Below are 21,196 nucleotides of genomic sequence, written 5' to 3'. Positions count from 1 at the left end.
GGTAAGCCAGCACAGAGAGCGGTGGTCTGTGACCACCTGGAATGGGCGTCTATGCATACAGATAGAGTCTGAACTTAGTGATCGCCCAAATTACTGCGAGGCATTCTTTTTCGGTGGTCGAGTAGTTGGTTTTCGCCTTCGACAAAACACGACTGGCGTATGCGATGACACGTTCGGCGCAGTTCTGGTGCTGGATCAGGACGGCCCCGAGGCCCGTGTTACTAGTGTCAGTGTGTACCTCTGCCGCGGCGTCCTTATCAAAACGGCCTAGGACAGGGGAAGCCTGTAGGCGTCGTTTTAGATGGTCAAATGCAAGCTGCTGTTACTATTTATTTATTTATTTATTTGTGATACCCTCAAGGTACAAAGTACATTTCAGAGGGGAAGGGCAGTTGTTAACAAGAAAAATAAACAAAGCACAATTCATACAAAACTATAGAACAACGGAGGCAGGATAAAAAGAAGTGAGCAAAATGAACACGGAACAGATTAATAAAATAGTTTAAGAACAATACTAATACGTGGAGACCACAACACTCCAATAAAATATAAAAGCGATCATTATGTAATCAGAGTGGTAAGTATTCTTCTAAATTGAGTTGAATCAGTGATGCTAGTTAATGATGCGGGTAGGGAATTCCATTCTTTAGAAGTTAGCGGAAAATATGATTGCACACATGTCACTGTGTTACAATGAGGCACTGTGACCTTGTGTTGATGATCACGACGGTGAGAAATGAACGGTGCTGGTTGAATCCATCGAGAGCAAAGTTGAAAATTGGAGTAGACAATCTTATGGAATAGGCAGATGCGGAAGTGCTTACGGCGGGTAGCTAGGGGCAGGAGGTTTAAAGACTTTTTCATTTGGGTGACGCTAGATGTACGATGGTAATTGCCTAAAATGAATCTAGTTGCACGATTCTGGACAGTTTCCAGAACCTGTGCCAGTGAGACCTGTCCAGGGTCCCATATAGATGAAGCGTATTCCATTTGCGGTCGTACGTAGGTCATGTATAATAATGATTTTAATGAAGATGGAGCAAGTGTAAAATTTCTTCGAAGATAACCAAGCGTTTTGTTTGCTTTAGATGCTATATGTTCTATATGAAGTTTCCAGGACAGGGTGTTAGTTATATGTATGCCAAGATACCGGTACGATCTTACGCTTTCAAGGGGATGACTGTGAAGAAAATAAGGAGGACAAGTAGTATTTGAACGTGAAACTCTCATAGATTTGCATTTTTTAATATTTAGTTCCATTTTCCAATTATGACACCAGTCTAGTATGTTATTAAGATCGACCTGGAGAAAGCGAATATCGGAATCGTTAGTTATTTTACGGTAAATCACGCAGTCGTCGGCAAACAAACAAATCCTAGAGTTAACAGTAGCAGGCAGATCATTAATATAAATCAGGAACAGTAAAGGGCCAAGGACAGATCCTTGAGGAACCCCAGAACCAACTGGCACGGTAGAAGAATTAGTGTCATTAGCATGCACAAACTGAAGGCGAGAAAAAAGAAACGCGCGAATCCAGTTCAGAACAGAAGGGTCAATATTTAGAATGCTGAGTTTATATAGAAGTAATGAATGGTTAACTTTATCGAATGCCTTAGCGAAGTCGAGAAATATGCAGTCTGTGGAAAACGCGGAGTCTAAGTAGAAGTGCAGATCATTAGTAAAGGAAAGTAATTGAGTTTCACAGGAGAAACCTTTCCGAAAGCCATGCTGAGTCAGAGAAAAGAAGCTATTATCTTCAAGAAAATTAACAAGGTGAGTGAGAATTATATGTTCCATTATTTTGCAGGGTATTGATGTGAGAGAGATGGGTTCTGTTTGTCACCGGCTTTATGTACAGCTATGACCTTAGCAGTTTTCCAGTCCTCGGGTAGTACGCCATCATGGTACGACTGTGAGAATATGCTTTCCAAAATAATGGAGGTATATTCAACAGTATTCCGAAGAAATTTGCTATTAATGCCATCGATTCCGCTAGAAGATGTTTGTTTTAAATTATTAATGATCGGTATAATGCCATGAGAGTCAAACACAATTGGATCCATACAGTAGTAGTTACACGATTGGAGTTTGGGATGGTGGCGATCAACGGATGAGGAAGAAAATGACTGGACAAAAGAGTCATTTAGTGAAGTGGCACAAAGATGGTCCGGAATGGGATTTCCAGTTGCTGAAAGTAATGACACTTTGTCGTTAGTGCTAGGTTTTATTATGCTCCAGAAGCGTTTAGGATTAGACTTTAAGATGTTCGGGAGGGTTACATTAAAAAAAGAAAATTTAGTAGTCTTTAGTGCACGGGAATAAGCTAAGGCAGCTGATTTATATGCAGTCCATCGCTCAGGTTTTAATGAATTCCTAGCAGTTCGAAAAAGTCTTTTCTTTTTGTTAGAAAGGCGGTTTAAATATCGATTATACCATGGAGCTTGGTTATTCGAGTAGACGCGCCGAAGAGGAATATGTCGGTTAATCAATTCAGATACCTTATTTCGGAACATGCACTAGTTAGTTTCCACCGAGACCAATGGAATGGGATGGACTCCTTCGTGAGGCGAGTAATCCGCGCGGCGATATGCGAAAAGTTGGGAACAAAGCGTCTGTAGTAATCGCAGAGGCCCAGGAACCTCCGCACGGCGTTCTTGTCCGGCGGCGTCGGGAAGGAAGCGCAGGACCGAAGCCCTCTTGACTGACGACGTGACCCAGAAATTTCAGCTCGTCACAGGCAAATTGGCACTTCGTAGGCTTGAGGTGAGGCCGATATTTCTGATAGCCTGCAAGACTGCTTTTAGGCGAACAAGATGTTCATGAAACGTGCTGGAAAAAATGACCACATCATTAAGCCAAACAAGGCATGTTTGCCATTTGAGGCCGGTGAGCACGGTGTCCCTATCGCGCTGGAAGGTCGCTGGAGCAGTACCGGGTCCGAAGGGCATTACCTTGAACTCATACAGTCCATCCGGGGTGATGAAAGCCGTCTTTTTTCTGTCACGCTCATCAACTTCTATCTGCCAATAACCACTTCTAAGGTCGATGGATGAAAAGTAACGGGCATGGCGCAGGCGGTCAAGCGCGTCATCGATGCGCGGAAGTGGGTATACGTCCTTCTTCATGACTCTGTTCAGGCTCCGGTAGTCAACACGAAAGCGAAGGGTGCCGTATTTTTTCTTCACCAGCACCGCCGGAGCAGCCCAAGGGCTGTAAGAAGGTTGGATAATGTCATCGGCCGACATTTCGCGCACTTAATGTTGTATCGTTTCACGTTCTTTTAACGAAAGGCGATAAAGTTACTGACGAACAGGATGGACAGCGTCGTCGGTAATTGTTCTGTGCTTTGCTATTGGAGTCTGGCGAACCCCGGCTGACGTAGAAAACCAGTCGTGGATCTCACCCAGCAGAGCGAGGAGCTCGTCTCTCTCCTAAGCAAAGAGTTGTGGGGCAATGCTGACAACTAAAGGAGGCACCGAAGGCTGGGGAGGGGGCGGACAAGAAGGAGCCGCAGAGAGGGTCTCAGCATCGACAGGAGCGCTGAGGCGCTCGATGAGGCCGATTACTGTGCCTTTGGTGAGGTGCTGCGGAGCGCCGCAAAAATTGGTGACGAGGACTTGGACTGTGCCACGTGCAGACAGGAAGAAGAATGGCGGGAAGAGATGAGCGGTGGGGCGTGGGGCAAAACCGCGCCCCGCCGAAACGACGAGGCTGATTTGAGCAACAGATATCTCAGGCGTTGTTGCGACTAAAGGGAGATGAAAACGGATATCAGCAACCTAACGCAATGAACGTTGGTAAGAATCGTTGGAGTAGATGGAATATTCGCGATGTCATTCACTGGTGGACATTAATGCCGTGGCAGCATTCCCGAATACATTCCTCAAAAACTTTGACTAACCGTTCGTCGTGCAGCATTCCGATTGACGTCATAGCATTTCTCTTTGCAAATGGCTAGCATGTTTTAGTCAAGCTGGTGGCTCACTTGCGACTGGGGTTCGGACCAATGACATATGCACCTTCAGTTGCATGCTTTAAGGCGCTGTTTAGGTGTCCGCCGACATGTCGAGATGTGAGAGCTACTGTGCCTTTTCCTTTCCTCAAAAACCTTTCCTTTCTTCTAACATGTTTTCGCATTTCTCCACGTAAGCAGACGTAAACACCCTCAGAATTTTTTCTGGGCGTCGGCCTCCATCGAGGAGCGCTACCACACACTCCGAAAAAAAAATTAGCTGCGGTTCAACTACTGCTGAACCTAGGTAAAGAGCGAAAGTTGTGGTGTATTGGGTAAGTAGACGCGGCTTGGCATCTAATGTTGAATGCGTTCCGCACGCTGAATATGCAACGCGCTCACCCTCTAGGTGACGATTAAATTAATTGTTGATCGTGATAGGTTGGTGAGCCTGCAACCGTTCCTAGAAACAAGCTTTCTCCAACGATTCCACGTAGGCATCGGACTGAACCGCTCCGACGTCAAAAATATGCCACACAAAGCCACACCTCAGGAGCTATTATTTCTGCCGTTTTTCAACATTGCTATGCTCAGGCTATCGCGTGCACTACAAGCACTTCCAAATGTAGGCTTTACCATATACGCGGATGATATAACTCTAAGGGCCACAAAGGTTTCCCTGGGCCAAAAAGAAACCACCCTGCAATTAGCAACCCGGATCGCCGAGGACTTCGCCTCGCAAAGCGGCCTCTACTGCGCCCCGGAGAAATCGGAGGTAATACGAGTACATGGCCCGAGATACGTCTCTCCTAGTCCTTCAACCTCACTATCGAGGGTCAAGCCATCATGGAAGTCAGGGATGTTAACCTGATCCGCATTCTTGGTCTTTGGATGCAGAGCAACCTCCATGTTACGCACGCCATCAGACCCTCAAAACCACCGTAAACCAAATACCTCTCATGATCAGCCGCATTACCAAGCATCGCCAAGGATTGCCAAAAGAAGACACTCTTCGGCTTTGCTAGCACTGGTACTTAGCCGACTCACATACGAACTACCGTTTCACACACTAACAAAGGGAGAGGAGCAGCAAGTTGACACCATCATAAGGAGGGTATATAAGACGGCCCTTAACCTTCCTAAAGACACCTCGACGGAGCGTCTGACCACATTAGGAACTTCAACGCCTTTGCGGAACTAACACAAGCCATCCGTACATCTCAAACGCTAAGACTTCAGACCACCCAAACTGGCCGAACTATCCTAGGCCGTGTAGGCAGAGTTGCGGACATCGCTCTCTAGATGCTCAATCCTCTCTAAAAAAACAGCACAGGAAATACATCAGCAAGGCCCTGATACCGAAACATACGCTTCAAGACGCTCACACAGGCAGACGACGAGCGCGAGTATCCTACCTACGCCGACGCCTAGCCAATTCCGCGAACGTGGTTTATGTTGACGCCGCAGCAAACCTCGACGATGACAAGTACGCAGTGGCGGCAGTGGGCCACCGCTTCTCCCCTCTATTCACTGCTTCTCTAAGAGCCGGAACGCCAGCAGCCGCGGAGACCACCGCCGTGGCTATAGTATTCTAGTTCACTGTAGCCGTGGTCATTGTCTGTTGTCGTTGTTGCCAGGAAGAAAGAAAAGGAAAGTGCACAGGCCTGCTCACCGGCTCAAGACGAGCCACAATCGCTACCACGTGCAGATAGTAGGAGGGTTGAAAGATGGGATAGAAAGACAGGATGGTAAAGATGCGCTAAAGACAAGGCCTATCCCGGAGGCAGTGCAATGCCGGGCCAACCGGTGGCGGGAGTGAAGCATCCTTCAAACTTTCCGCCACCTTTCCAAAAATAATTCCAATTGGACCCGTAACAGATACTCTACGGGGACCGGACATTCGCGCCTTCGTTGTCATTAGGCCATTGTCATTAGCCGTTACGAGATCCAAGGCCAAAGCGCTCATATGATCACAGACCCGGGACACGCGTGTCGAAACTTCCTGAGAGGCTGAGTTCCCGAGCACTTCAGTCGGCTCATGGGCACTACACCCCTCACCAGGCACCACCAAATCACTTGGACCCCAGGCCACGAGGGACTGGGTGAAATGAGAGGCCACATGCTCAAGGCATCATCATCCGAGCGGGACCACAAACTGTGCCCGCTTTTACTCCTCTACCTTCTAGTTATAGCGAACGCCTCGATTGTCAGCGTCTTCAAAGGAGACACTTCCCTCCACTTCATAAGAAATTAGACACCCCAGATGCCGTCTCATGGTGGAAGATACCGAAGAACCAATTTCCAATCCTCCATGACTACATCTCATACACCCAACATAATACTCCGACACCTGCCCCTGGTGCCAGGCCCGCCCTACACTCTTTTCCATTTCGTGGGGATGTGGGGCCAAACCAAACATTCTACAAAAAGAAAACACGTCTTTTGAGCGGTGGGAGGCGCTGCTGACCAGCGATAACTTGGAGGACCAACGGGCCCTCATACAGCGGGCCCACAGGGCAGCTCAAGCCTGTGGAGCCCTGGAATGAGGGCCCCACCCAACTCCGCCCAACTAAGCCCGCCCAACTCCCCTTAACTTTAATCAACTTTTTCCTCCTCCTCCTCCTCTCCAACGTTCAATTTGGCTTCCGTCCAACCATCTCGGCGCAATACGTACTTCCCGCCCTCAAAGAGTTTCTCTTTACACTAAGCGCCATACAGCGGCTACGCAAGCCATACTGGCCCTGGATATTCATAAGGCTTTCGACACAATAAGCCATGACCATGTCCTGACGACATTAGCCATCACGGGCTGCGGCACCCGCATATGGCAATATCGTCACCGAAACCCGGCAGAAAGGGTAGAAGGACACACCAGGACTAGCAAAGCAGGCACACTCAGCGAACCAACGCACGAGCCGGGGAAGGCAACGAAGACCAGCGGGTGCTGTCGCACCGCATGGCGGCGCCACAAAATAGCTAACAGTGTGGCAATATGTTCGGACCGTCCTGCAGGGACGAACGGAAGAACTCCGCCTTGGGGATGTCGCCTCCCAGCATTTCCCCCTGCCTAACCGTAGAACCCCACAAGGGGTGGTCCTATCACCTTTATTTTTGAACACTGCACTAGCGCCACTGGCAAAGGCCCTTGCTGCTACACCAGGGGCTCCACACAGCCATATACGCAGATGATATAACCATCTGGACAACGGGAGGATCCATTGCAACAGCCCAGGATATGCTGCAATCTGTCATACATCACCACCACAAATTTAGCACACACAGGCCTCCGTTGCTCTCCAAGTAAAACATGACTATTGCAGTTGAAACCCCTCCCCAGTGACCTCCCCACCCCCGCATTGAAATGCGCATATACGGAAATCAAGTGCCATTTTGTCTCAGTTGAAGATTCTCGGCCTTTTCATTAACAGCACGCTCGATGCAACCGCCACCCTTCATCTCTTGCAAAGACAGACAAAACAGGTCACTGCACTAATCAAGCGGGTGGCAGCACGCAGTCATGGGCGGAGTGAGCGCGAGACCCTCAATATGACAAAAGCATTAATCATTAGCCGCATTACATACCACCTCACATACCACATACTCACTCAACGCTAAACACAACAGGCAGATATCCTAATGCGCACGGCTGTCACCTCCGCCCTACGCCTTCTTTCCACGGTTGGCACGAAACGTCTCCTGGCCACTAGTACCCGCAATACTATGATCTAATTAATAGAAGCTCAACGCATCAAACAATTAATTAGTCCGCCTGAGTAGCACGGAAACAGGACAACGCCTACTGCGACAGTTTCGTCTCAGTCTACCCAATCCCACCCCAACAATTCCTACACCTTATATGATTTCTCTGCGCACGCAGGATCCCATATATCAGAAGCCCCTACCGCGCAATATGAGCGCTAGCCTCCATCAGGGTAGGCGACAGGCTCGAGCAAAATTTTACACCAAAGCATACAGCAACCGCTCCGATATCCTATATGTCGACGCAGCAAAAAATACTGAAGTAGTATTTTTCACGGCAGTCGCAGCCTATGAAGATGGCACAGTGGGGGGGCCGCCGCCACTATCCGAACTAATTCGCCTGCAGAGGCGGAAGAAGCCGCCATCGCACTTGCGCTGGCCCACTCCACCATTGACAAAAACATAACCGAAATTGGCACAGATTCCCAGGCCATATGCCGCCACTACCTAAAGGGCGTGGCGACGCCGGCCCACACCGTATTGTTGCCACAGCCACCTCTCTCGACCGAACGGTTACTCTGTCGTGGATCCCTGGGCATGCCTCGATCCCCGGTAATGAGCGCGTTAATGCGCTCGCCCGAGAACTCTACTCCCGGACCCCGGACGATCTTGAGCCCCTATCGGTCCTTTATACATGTCATCAAATCACCACATTCTGCAAACTCAGCCGCATGACATTACCACCACACCACACTACCTCGTCGCCCTTATCCAGTGCCACATGGCGACAATTACAGAGGGGCTGCTTTATTTCACCCTACTGCCTCTCATCCTTTCACCCTACCTTTCCTCCTCGTTGTTACACCTCAGTGCGTGCACAGATCCCCACTTTTCCACTACCTTTGGGAATGTTCTTCCCCTCAGGCAGTACCCCCATCCCCAATCCCACTCAATCTTCCTGGGAGGCTGCTTTATGGACCGCTCAGCCCGCCGGCCAGATATGGCTGGTGGCAGATATGGCAGATGGGGACAGATGGTGGTGGATATGGCAGATATCGGACTTTATGTGGAGCACAACCCCGTGGATGCCTGGACCAGTCGGGAACCACCCTGGCAGATTTTTTGTAGCGCAAATTTCACTATGCCAGCTTTTCTAGCTGTCAGCGGGGCAGCAAGTTTGACCTTGAATGTAGCTAGAGGTCGAACAAGGAAATGAACCGACACCCGGATCGCGCCCGCAAGGGAAGAAAAATGAAATGAAAATTGGTTTTAAGGAAAGGAAAGTACGCCTGTCTCACATATCTCGGTGGACACCCGAACCGCGCCGTAAGGAAAGGAAAGTGAATAATAATAATAATTAGATTTTGGGGAAAGAAAATGGCGCAGTATCTGTCTCATATATCGTTGGACACCTGAACCGCGCCGTAAGGGGAGGGATAATAGAGGAGTGAAAGTAGAAAGGAAGAATTAGGTGCCGTAGTGGAGGGCTCCGGAATAATTTCGACCACCTGGGGATCTAACGTGCACTGACATCGCACAGCACACGGGCGCCTTAGCGTTTTTCCTGCGTAAAAACGCAGCCGCCGCGGTTGGGTTCGAACCCGGGAACTCCGGATCAGTTCCCGGGTTCGAACCTGACCGCGGCTGCGTTTTTATGGAGGAAAGTGAAAGTTGGTTTTAAGGGTAGGAAATGATGCCTGCCTCACATGTCTCAGTGGACACCCGAACGCGCCGTAAGCGATGGAAAATGAAAGTTGGTTTTAAGAACAGGAAATGACGCCTGTCTAATATTGCGCCATTTCCTTTCCCCCCCAAAAAAAAAATTATTCTTCAATTTGGCTTTCTGAAATTATCTGCCGGGTTTCCGCGTCGTTTGGAACCGAATTTTGTTCCATATCTCCGCATACAACGAACAATATAGTACATTTGTAAATATCACCAAAGCTATACTAAGTATATGCTCTCTTGGGCGAGCGCCTTAGTTTCGTTTCGAAGAAAGCAAGATGTTAAACAAATAAAAAAATGCCTACTATTGTGTATTTGTCAGTATGGCACACACCGCCAGTCACTCGACCACAAACGTAGCCAGGGAGATGCCGCTTTTCGCTTTCGAGCAGCGTTGACCAGAGCTAAACCACCAGCAATTTTTATCTGTGTAATAAAAGTTTCCATCCATCCACCCAATGACCGCTGCGGCTTAATGCTGCAGTGGCGCCTGTCTGGCTCAAAGTTGTCAGCGCTAATCCATGCAGCCCACATCTCTCTCTCTCTCTCTCTCTTCCTACGTCCACGTACCTTAAAGCGCGATTGAGGCGGCCACTGTCCCAGGGAGCCAGTTATGCGTCATCTTTTCCTCGAAATCATCGGAGTCTAGGGCGTTGCCAACGCTAACGCCAGTAACACAAAGAACGCCGACAGTCTATAGCTTGAAAATTGGTTGTTGGGGAAATGAAATGGCTACTGATCCGGAAATCCCGAGTTCTAACCCGGCTGCGGCAGCTGCGTTTCGGTGGAGGTGGTGGTGGTGGTGGTGGTGGTGGTGGTGGTAAGGCGCCAGTGTGCTTTAGAGTTCAAAAGACAAATTCTGATAGGAAGAAACGCCGTAAGTGGAAATTTACCTCTGTTTACAGTGATTTTTTTGTTTATTGGTACAAATATTATGTACATTTCGAATTAATGAATTAGGAGCTAGACACCAGGTAGACACAAACGAACAGAAAAACTGAGGCTATTTTAAACAGGAATGCGGTGATTATATCCAGTCTTTGCCGACAGCCCTCAGTGTTTAACGAAAGGCATTGGAGTCAGGCAAATCATAAGCAGCCATGCAGGAGTTGCAGAACTAGGGTGTGTAAGAAGATGAATAAAATGGCCAGAAAATGTTAACAGGGAGTGGACAGCAGCCGCACTTTTGCACAGAAGGAGTAGAACATGAATCTTTAAAGTCAGAGGGCAATGCGACAGAATCTCGCTGCTGATATATACTTCATGTTTATAAGAGAAATTCAGCAGGTAGTGTTGAGGAAAGGTTGTGCGAATGGATGAAATTTTACTAAGCACTGCTTTGCTCACAATATTGCTCTCCAAAGCAACCCAACGGCGGAAATGTAGTGAATGATTGAGGGCCTAAATGAATCAGACCAGTACGGTAGTAGCTGCGGAATAATAAGGAAAAGTTGTGTTCAGCAGGAAGACAGTCGGCGACGTAAGTGGAAAGGCAGTACAGTCGAGGACAAAAGTCTCTGGACAGCCTTCTCAGCAAACGAAGCCGATAGCTCTGTTATTAGCCTCGTGTTGTAGACCGAACAGGTGGAGAGGAAAGTCGAAAACTTTTTTTCACCTCCGCAATGGGGACTCCAGCCTGTGGATAATAATAGAGATGTCTGTTTACATTGCGTATCACGCAGTCCGCAATCTTTTGTCCCCGGCTGTACATCAGGGCAAGTATTCATAGGAGATCGAGGCCTTCAGGGTGTAATAGCTTCGAGAATAAGCAAGGGGCGGAGTGGAAATGGCAGGTGCTTTCTGGCCGTCAATAGCAGCTTACCGATATCTCTCAAGAGGCAAGAATATGTACTGTACTTGTATCTTATGAAATGCTTGAGAGTAAATTGTAGAGACGCTACGTGCTACGGAAGGAAATTGCTACCAGTATGTAATGAGCCAGGTAGGAAGGAGAATTGGCTTCGGGAAAAATTCCAGCTTATGATATCCTAACGGAAAACAAAACTGAGCATGGACCAGCAGTGTAATGTGGAGGAGGTATAAGCAAGAGTTGCGTAGCATAATATATTTCAACAGAATAGAAACGTAGCGGTGCCGGCAAAGAAAACGGTATATTAATAAAATGACCAATTTTCGCGGCAGAGTGGTCACAGCAAGTGCATGACACGGTTACCTGAAGGTAAGAGAAAATGGTCTTTGTCCTGCAGTTTCTACACAATATGTTGTGTACACTGCTGGAATATTTATGACAGTCGTCTTGAATAATGCGTAGTATGCAGTTGGAAATAACGGTTGGGTACTCACTGGACAAAGTTATTTTCCTACGCTAAGCAGTCGTAAGAATAGGAGTTTGGCCTCGCGCTAATGAAGATATGCTACAGCAAGGCAAAGCCCAGCAGTAATTACTTCTGGTAGAGTTCTCAGGCTTATAGTTGAAAAGCTGAAGTTTTCGCGTAATTGCTTAAATTTCTTACAGCATTTGTGGGTTGTCAGCGCAGAAAAGTTGGCTCTTGTGGAAAATAAAGCGCAGCTCTGGAGCGATGCTGTTTTTTAGAGTCGACATGTGTCATGGCTAATTAAGGAACTGTTGTCATGGCAGCTGAAAGCCTGCATGAGTACAGCCTGTAGGTCCCCATTGCGTTTCTTTAGACGATATACACGTTTATTTAGTTTTCAGTTCATGGTGGCTGGCTAGGTTCATAGTCATATTCGCCAGCGTCCATTGCAATTTGAGGGTGGAAAACTGTTTGGAGTGAAGTAAAACATAGGTCTATCTTAAAGATTAAGCTCATGACGCAATAGTCACGAGACTAAAAATTTGAAAAGTCGTTTTGGGGGAAAGGAAATGGCGCAGTATCTGTCTCACATATCCGCAAACACCTGAACTGCGCCGTAAGGGAAGGAGAAAGTGAAAGAAGAAAGAGGTACCGTAGTGGAGGGCTCCGGAATAATTTCGACCACCTGGGGATCTTTGACGTGCACTGACAACGGAAAGTAGACCCGAGACACGCCAGTGCTCTGCTCAACATTGTAGCTTTTGAATATACAGCTTCAATTTAAGAAAGTTAGCTCTTATATACTCGCACGTTTCTTGTCCGTTCTCGATTTCAAGATGTCGGCCGGTCATGTGATCTAATCTCAGGCGAGCAGTCATCGGGCCGGCATGGCGGACTCCACCCATAGCCTGACGTTCCGCTATATATGTACCTTCTGAGCGGGTGCCGAGACCGGTGCCACTTGGGGTTGCTATTGGTGATAAAACTGTGGCCCGCCCGTATGACGCAAATGGTGAGAAACAAACTGTGCTAATTCGGCGCAAAAAGTCGTTAGTCGAGCTGAAGCCTGGTGAGTGTAATTCGTACCGACGACCTTTGTTCCTCGAAACCGCAATTAGAGGCGACATTCGGAGGGCCCTGGCGGGCGAACAAGTTGTCGTAGAGGGATTCGGGTGGTACCAGATGAATCGTCGTTTCGTGATCTACACGAATTAGCATCGGAATTTGTCGCAAGCATTGGTGAAAACAACTTAGCTAACGCTCTTCATTTGATTTCGCATTCACGAATCAATCTTCAATTATTTTTTTAGGAATAACCACTTCCAACCAGAAAAAATAAATGTACGCATTGTATTCATCACGTCGAAAACAACTAGAACCTAGCTGCTCCAATTCATTGAGGATCTCCTGCTCAAGCTTCATCGTTCTGAAATACAGTTAAGCAGGCTACTAAATAGTACTAGGTTAGACTGAAAAGTCCAAGTCACTGGGCTTCGTCTGCGGAGAAGAAGGGAACAAGGAAGTAACAGGGTCGTTACGTATTTGATTTCTAAAAGTACCGCACTAAAATATTATTTTCATAATTTCTCGAGAAACAAATGAAAGAATTGCTCGTTACAGTACACGTGTGCTGTAACAGTGCACGCGGACTAAAAGAAGCTGCAGCAGGCCAAAGCTCTAGCGACCGAGAAGTCCAGGAACCAAAAACTGTGTCATGGCTGCTCTCGTTGACCATTTATCTCTGACAGTTGTCTGGCAGGGCAGGTTAATGCCTAGTCTTGAAATAGCAGCGCTGGTGCATATTACGGAAACCTCTACGCATTTTTTTTTCATAACGTGCCTTAGACATTTCGAGGCCTGGAGTAATTAATGCTCGCGCGCGACCCTAAAAGCAGAGTACTTGTTTTCCGTGTTTCCTATACAGACAAGATGAAATCTGACAGTGACAGGCACTGAATACACGCTGGGGAAATTGCGAAATTGAATTCCAACCTAGACGAGAACATCCAGAGTTAATTAAGGAAATGTAGGTTGCTCGTCCACTCTGTCAAAAGAGAACGGTCCCAAAACAATTTACCATGTCGGAGTACAGCGGTTGTCATTTTGGCTGCCTCGTCAGGAGACTGCATTATTAATCCATGTGCTGGCAAGAAAAAAAGATTACGCTCTATCTAGTCGCAAAAGAGTAGGCGTAAGCATGAACTGCATTGCCGGAAAGGGCGTAGCGCACTATTGTACGGCTCTAGACGTTGCTAGCCAAAGGCCTATAGCAATGTACAGGTGCCCAGCAGTTTTTGGAACGCCGAAATGACAAAAGTCCTCAATTTTCTCGCTAGGTTGAGGCGCAATCAGGTATTAAGAAGTGACTGGTGTTGTTCGCGGAGTAAAGTGCGGAGTTCATCCGTCAGTTCGTGAATGCTGCATGCTAAAACTGGTGACAAATGTAGGTTTGTTGTATTTTCGCGTTCCGAAAACTTTTGCGTGCACCTATACATGGTTCTGAACATGGTCATGCCTTAGCCCTCTCGTGTTCTCCAAGCTAGGCAGCGCGCAACGTCATGCTGCTTTCGCGCATTGAGAAGCCTCAAGAGAACGCAGGAGGCCGGTAAGCTGGGATAGTTGAAGTGACATCGTAATTAGAATGCAGCGGAAACATTTACAGGGGAAAGCATGCGTGACTGCTTCCGCTTCAACTCTTTTCTTTCGGGAGAATTGAATATATTTATATCGTAAACTAACAAACAAAACATAAATAATCCGGATACAGAAGATATATGTCACAAAAAGGATAAACAAAAACCGATAAAAACCGCAAATCTTTCCTTGATAGAAAATATGCAGATTGTCTCAAGAAGTGCAAGTTCTTTTTCCCCAGAAACATGGGAGCATTACTCGTGGTTCTAGCATCACTACTTGCCACGGAATAGGCCTCTATAGCTTCCCTTGTGTGCTTGTCGAGTCCTTACCAAGGACCACGATTTCGCGGAAGAGTGGGGGACATTTTCATTTGGGACAGTGTTCGGATAGATGGGAAAACTCAAGTCGATTATAAAGGTTAGGCTCAAATAATCAGACACGGAGGCAACGACCAGTTAGATTGATGTTGAATGTTGTAGCAGTTTGCACTTTTTAGAGCTGCTGCTTTCCTCCACTCAAATGCGCCCAAAGGGGACATTTTCGTGGCAGACGTAAATGCTCAAACTTCACACCGGTTGGCCAGATTACACAACCCATGCGAGAAACAATATGTCATCTTTTCCTGAAGTAGCCAGGCTGCATGGTTTGCTTCCCAGTTGTTTAATGCTGTACTTGACCCACCCTCAAGGTCTAAATCTATGTGTGGTATGGAGGACCCTTGTCCTCATCTTCCAAAACATTTTGACCTTTATGGAAGCCGTACGGGCTCAACTATAGGACTGAGAAGCGAACCATACAGCCCGCTTACTTTTGTCAAAAGCGGTACGGAAGGCAAAGGGAGAGGAGTTTTGCTAGTGGGCTAGGGCAGCTTCTTGACGTCACCACCCTTGACCCGACGCGAAATTTTCATATCCTCTACTGAATAAAGTTACTTAATAGCCAGCATATCTCAGTCTGGCCACTTCCAAAAAACGTTCACACATGCGCTCCTTGATGACTAGGAGAACCGAGCGCAGACAGGAGATAATTATTGCATTTTTTGTACGATTTAAGGACGTCCAGACTGGAACTAAAGCAACGAAGAGCCTCCATAATTAGTCGATTTTCTTCATTTGATGGCATGCTCGGCTTTCTTCCCAGTTTCGGTGCTTGAAGAGTCGCTGCATTGAGCCGCTTCTCTTTATTCGTGCCGGGCAGCTCACTCAGCGTTCTCCCCTGCTTTCTCTGCTCGACACGTCACAACACTCCCTCGCCTTTCATTGCCCACAGCACCGCATTCCGCCGCTATGGGCGCCATCCAGATCTCGTGGCAGGGAACACAGAACAGCCACTACCGACATATGGAAGCTCTTCTATCTCTTGGCTCTTCTGGCCTCATTGAGCGGGAAAGAGTGTAGCGCTGCTGGTGCCGAGCCTTCGAAAGACTAACAAGCAGGTAAAATATATCTAATGCGATGCAGCGGAAAAATTGAGTACCGGGAGAGGTTACAAACTGCAATTCACACCGCGAAAGTCTGTGGTGGTGTTCGAGTGGTCAATGCATCTTGACAGAAGCTGCTTTGCTTGTGCCGGGGCTAGGCTGAGACACGCTCAGGACATTTAGTATAGCGAAGATTTCTTTTTCTTGGATATCATCCGGACGGAGAATTTCGCTCTCATATTCGCCTCCGTGTTCAGTCTTAGGTTCGCTGGGGGTTACGGACGGCATTCGCAATAGTTTCGCGAGAATGGGCTCTAAAAGCATTTTGTGACTAAAACAGGGTCATGCAAGAGCAATGGCGAACAGGATGCCCGTTGTATTAGAGTTCATTATTACCGCTTCTTTAATTCGCATGCCTGCCTGAGTGCGTTCAAGAAACTGTAACACTATTCCGTACCTGTGATTCGGCAAGCTGTGAGAAGCGCTGATTCCAGGAAAACAAGGGCGCATACAGAGCTGATTCCAAGACGAAGATGCGTGTCAGAGGCTTTTTAGCTTTAGTGCAATACGATCAGTGAGGCAGTTTGCAAGCTTTGAAAAATGAACATGCGACGGTGCAGGAATGTGCGGGGAAGAAATAAAATGATAAGAATAACAATTTACGGGCTGAAAAGCAGCCCGACGCATGATCGCAATTCTTATTGAGTGCACTATTGCAGGTTGTTTGTTTATTGTCACAGCAAGTTCATCTGTGTGCTTGACAGGACACTTTATATTCGGAAAGTTTGGCTGCAGATGGTCCAACTTGTTCGTTTTGTCTTGTCGTTCAGGTCAGCGGTTTACATGATGCTCTGTGCATTCATTTCGTTTATTCGCTCGTTTGGTCGGTCTGGAGATTTCGGAATTTTGCTTGAAAGTTCAACTACGAGTGCTAAATTGAGCAGCCATGGGTCTTCCGGTGGTGTAAAAGGTTGGATTGTACAGATAAAATTTTTTGTCCCTTTACTGTGCTGATGATACCTGAATCAATCCACTTTTTATAGCTTTCAACGGCACACATTTTCTTCCTCTCCTAGTGTGCCATTCGTAAGACTTAATGGTCGCTATATAAAGAACATGACAAAAAACGCGTTCCGGAGAAAATTCAGGACATGCACGCATTGTTGTTCGTTGTAAAAATTGCAGAGGAATCATAATTGAAAGAAAAGGCAACAACGAAGCAACGACAATAAAAACTCGCACGTAGCTCTCTTGAGAGAGTGGTAGCAAAAAACTGTGCCTGTATTGAATATTGGGCTACAGCGAGTAATTTGAGATGAACAGGCTAGTGGTGCGTTCCTGAAATTGAGGTGACTAGTTACGGCATGACTACCTTTTATGTACAGAGAAGCAACCCAACTGCATGGTTTGCTTCTCATTCGTACAGTAGAGTCCTTACGGCTTCCCTAAAGATCAAAGCGTTCTCGGAATGTGAGGAAAAGAGTCCTCACCATACAGAGATTTAAAGATTGAGGGCTGGAATAATAGCTTCAATATACAACTGAGAAGCAAACGTTCTAGCCTGATCACATTTGATAAAGAGTGTACGTGCGCTTTCTGAGAAAATGTAAGGATTAAAAAATTGTCGCCCAGTGCTGTTTAACATATGTATTGGAAGGATTTCTATGCAGCATGTCGCAGGAAAAGAACGCTGTAACGCAAATACTTGACCTCAAGTCTGAGAGCGCTGAGCTCTACGACGCCGGGACCGACCTATGCATACAGACATCTACAGCTATCTTGGACCTCTTCTCGAAAGCGTTCGCGCTCTCCGATAATGAGGAGCAGCAGCAGTTTATAGAGATCGGCTGCGGACCCGGTGGCTTCACGATGAAGTAAGTGAACCTTGTCTGCACATACGTTCCAATCACGCAGAAGCCTAAAATTGTCTGCGACAATTAATGCGAATAAATATTAGGTTAAGAAGACGCTAAGGGTGATTCTTAACACCATACCCAACGGCTGTTTATACGGAATAATAATTTATTTTTAACATATGGTTTCAGAGTACTAAAGTTTCTTCTTCATTAAGCGCTTGCGAGTCCAAGACTAGCATATCCTGCTGGCGTCTGAGATCTGCACCGTAAGAATGCCACCGGCTTCATAATAGTTAATTATAGTTGAGGAGCCCACATAACTTCAATCATGTACAGCTTAAGCTGACCGTGTCTTTACCACTGCGCTATAAAGTTGTTCGCAGTGACTTGTTTCTGATGATCTACTATCCCCAGTTTACGCAGAAGAATTCACCGTGTCACTAACCGGCCATTAAGCGCACGTCCGATCGGCGAAACGAACTCGCTCTTACTAAATCCTTCAAGAAGAGCTTTTATTTTTTATTTTTCCCGAACAAATAAAGCGACGAGAGTTACCTCCACTTAGATATCGCTTGCATGTCAGGTTTTGTGCTTTTTCGTTGCTGACTTCTGAGCAACTATCTGATGAATATTTTGTTCTTCTGTTCTCTTTTTTTTTTCGAAGAATGATACATCACAGTTCATTTATTTTTGTATCAAAATTTTGTCTCATTTTGTTGCTGCGGTGGCAGAGTATGCGAAATAAATGTTAGCTTGTACGAATAATTTTGTAAACCGCGCTGTTAGCCACCAGAACAGAACTAATCGACATTGCTACCCTTTGACGGGCTAGCTGTAATACTTGGCCTTTGTTACCATGGAAACAACTCAGGATTGTGGTTTCTGTGGTGTGTTTATAATATTCTGCCTTCTCTATTATCATTTTTCTGGAGGCAACAGTTCATTTAAACAATATATGACTCCTGAAGCACCATTTGGGATGCACTCAAAACCATTGAATGTGCACTTTTTGCAAGCGCAGAACTATGGGGTATTTTTGGCGTTATTGAGGAGCACTTCTGACACGCAGTCGCACTATGCCTCCACTCCTAATGCATGGCCTTTCAACAGAGCACAGTACACCCATTTCGTACATGTCCTTGGTTCATTAGGAAGGCGCACACGAAGGCAGTGCAATATTCTTGCTCATTATATTTAGCCTGTCACACTATGTGGCACCGGCCGGGATGCTTTTTCTTTCCAATTCTTTTTTCTTAGCCCCACCATAGTATTCATTCTTCATATTAGTTTCCAAAGCTTGAATTAAATTAAATAAATCGGTTTCTAGGGAAAGTAAATAGCACAGCATCTGTCTCACATATCTCGGCCAACACTAGCACCGCGCTGTAAGAGAAGGGAGGAAGCTGAGAGTGAAAGAAGAAAGAGAGAAAGAGGTGCCGTAGTGGAGGTCTGCAGGTTAATTTCGACCACCTGGGGGTCATTAACGTGCACTCACATCGCACAGCTCACGGGTGCCTTCGCGTTTCGCCTCCATCGAAATGCAGGCGCCGCGGTTTTCAAAGCTCTCGATGCAATTATGCGGAAACTTTTGTTAGCCTGGTAGAATAACTTTTCTCCTTTTGAAATGAGATTGTGAAGAGGTCAGTCCAGATGCAAGACACATTTATTATGCTTGCAATTTTCTGTGTTGCGGACACGTATTTGCTGTACAGTTTTCATATCCGCGGGCAGATTTCGGGGTACAGATAGAGCTTCAACGGTGACTCATGTCTCTCTAAATGTTAGTACTCGAGCATGCCCAGAATACACTGAGTCTCTCTTTTACTGTTACAGGACTGTTTTTCCATCTCTCCCGCCGTGCCGAAGACTGGTCTACACGGACAAGTCGGAGGAAAAGCTGAAAGTGGCCGTGGAGAAGTATTCGAATCCGAGAATACAGCATCCGCAACTGGACATCCTAGGAGACGTGAGTGAGTTCGTGCGCCGAGAAGGTCAATTCCAGCGGCTCTACTGTTTCCAAGTGCTGCACTGGATCAGAGATCAACGAATGGTCATTCGAAACTTCGAGAAGCTTCTGGCTCCAGGAGGAGAGTGTCTGGTGGTCTTTCTGCGGGGCCTGGTCTTTTGTGAACTCTTCGAGAAAATGATGAAGTCTCCTCGCTGGTCAAAGTATAGCCAAATAGGTTTTGCTGGGGGGGGGAGGGGGGGGGGAGGGGCGGTAGTAATGCGATCTTTCGTTTAACTACTGTCGTGTTTTGAAAGTGTTTGACGGGAAACTTGACAGAAGGGACTAAAATTGGACAAAATTGCTATGTTTTGATATATTTAAAAATATTGAATCGATCTTCTCTCGCATATCGTTGTTTTGTGTTCAGTGGTTGCCTCCGTACAGTGCCTTCAGCGTCACGCCCATTCCCACAGTATTGCGACTGTCCACATATTTCAGTTGGAGACCACGGGGGGGGGGGGGCGAGCCTATTATCCTGCCCCGTATATTTTTTAGCGCTAATATTGATTGGTATGAATAAATAACAGTGGTAGTTCTTCATGATTGTCAATAATACAGCCGTCGATACAAATGCGCAGAAGATCTCTGCAAAGCTCGCAGAAGCGTCTGTTAGAGGTTGCTTGGCGTCGCCGACGGGAGGCGGCGCTAAGAAGGAGAACACGAAGGAGAACACGAATGCGAAGGAGAACACGAGAAAGTCAGGCGGCTGAATGGACCGCCGGTGCGACGTTCTCGGACGTTTTCCATATGGTCTGGGCCTGCCCTTCCAATCCCCACCCTTCCCAATCCTTCATCTCCCACCCTTCTAGGGAGGCCTGGGAGGCGGCGCTGCTCAACTGCCATGACCTGCAGTCCCAACGGACCTTGGTCGCCAGGGCGCAAGCGGCGCTAGACGCCATTGGGCTCCGGAATAGGGGCCCCACCTAGATTTGTGAGGACCTGGGCCATAGGACTTGGGCCCAAACACCTCCTTGTAAATAATAAATGTTTACCACCACCACCACCACGCTTAAGGCATTGCACTCAAGGAGGTACTGGCTCAGCCCACGCGCTTGTAGATAATCTGCGTCCTTTGAAAGGTAAAAAAGTGGGAAATAAACAGCGCCTCCTTTGTTCTCTGTGCATGTGTCTGACAACGCATTTTTTTTTCTCGCGATGTTTAGGATGCGTTTCACTGCAGTTCGGCACTGAGCATCTAGGTTCCTAATGATTGATATCCAAAGTGCAGGAAATCGATATGCTAACGGAAATTTCGCCCGCCGTTGACTCCTGTCGTAATGCGATTTCCAGCTACAAGTCGGTTGATGCAAAATGCGACTGCCATTAGGAGTGTTTAGTACATCTGTGTGGAAGTGCGCATTTGCGTTTCTGACTTTACACTGTTAATTATTAGCGCAGACGTATGAAATCTCGAGAGAATTCGTTTTGGTGAGAAAGAGTAGCCAGGGGCAGTAACGAGTTATGGGTGGAGGTGAGATGGTTGCAAATCTGCAAGGAAACCAACCGCGATGATACGCAGTGATAGCAGTAAACTTAGGCGCCTCTGCGATTGTCTTTGGGAGCGCGTCATTATCCACATACATCAATCGCATACGTTGGTCCAGCAATTTCAGCGCGATGACG

General features: G+C 47.0%; 1 protein-coding gene across 3 annotated transcripts in view; it reads left to right on the top strand.

Moving 5' to 3' along the window:
* Window positions 1-20,693, top strand: part of LOC144101776 (juvenile hormone acid O-methyltransferase-like) — a 48,806-nt gene extending 28,113 nt beyond the window's left edge. For all 3 annotated transcript variants that reach the window (XM_077634981.1, XM_077634980.1, XM_077634982.1), the window contains exons 6-7: window positions 17,380-17,583; window positions 19,399-20,693. In XM_077634981.1, the coding sequence (XP_077491107.1) occupies window positions 17,380-17,405 (26 nt within the window). In that variant the 3' untranslated portion in view covers window positions 17,406-17,583; window positions 19,399-20,693. The remainder of the gene's footprint in view (window positions 1-17,379; window positions 17,584-19,398) is intronic.
* The last annotated feature ends 503 nt before the right edge of the window (window positions 20,694-21,196 follow it).

The sequence above is a fragment of the Amblyomma americanum genome, chromosome 8, assembly GCF_052857255.1.
Source record: "Amblyomma americanum isolate KBUSLIRL-KWMA chromosome 8, ASM5285725v1, whole genome shotgun sequence".
Classification (NCBI taxonomy): Eukaryota; Metazoa; Arthropoda; class Arachnida; order Ixodida; family Ixodidae; genus Amblyomma; species Amblyomma americanum.
Note: the sequence above shows the minus strand (reverse complement) of the source record. Positions and strands in the feature narration are given on the sequence as shown.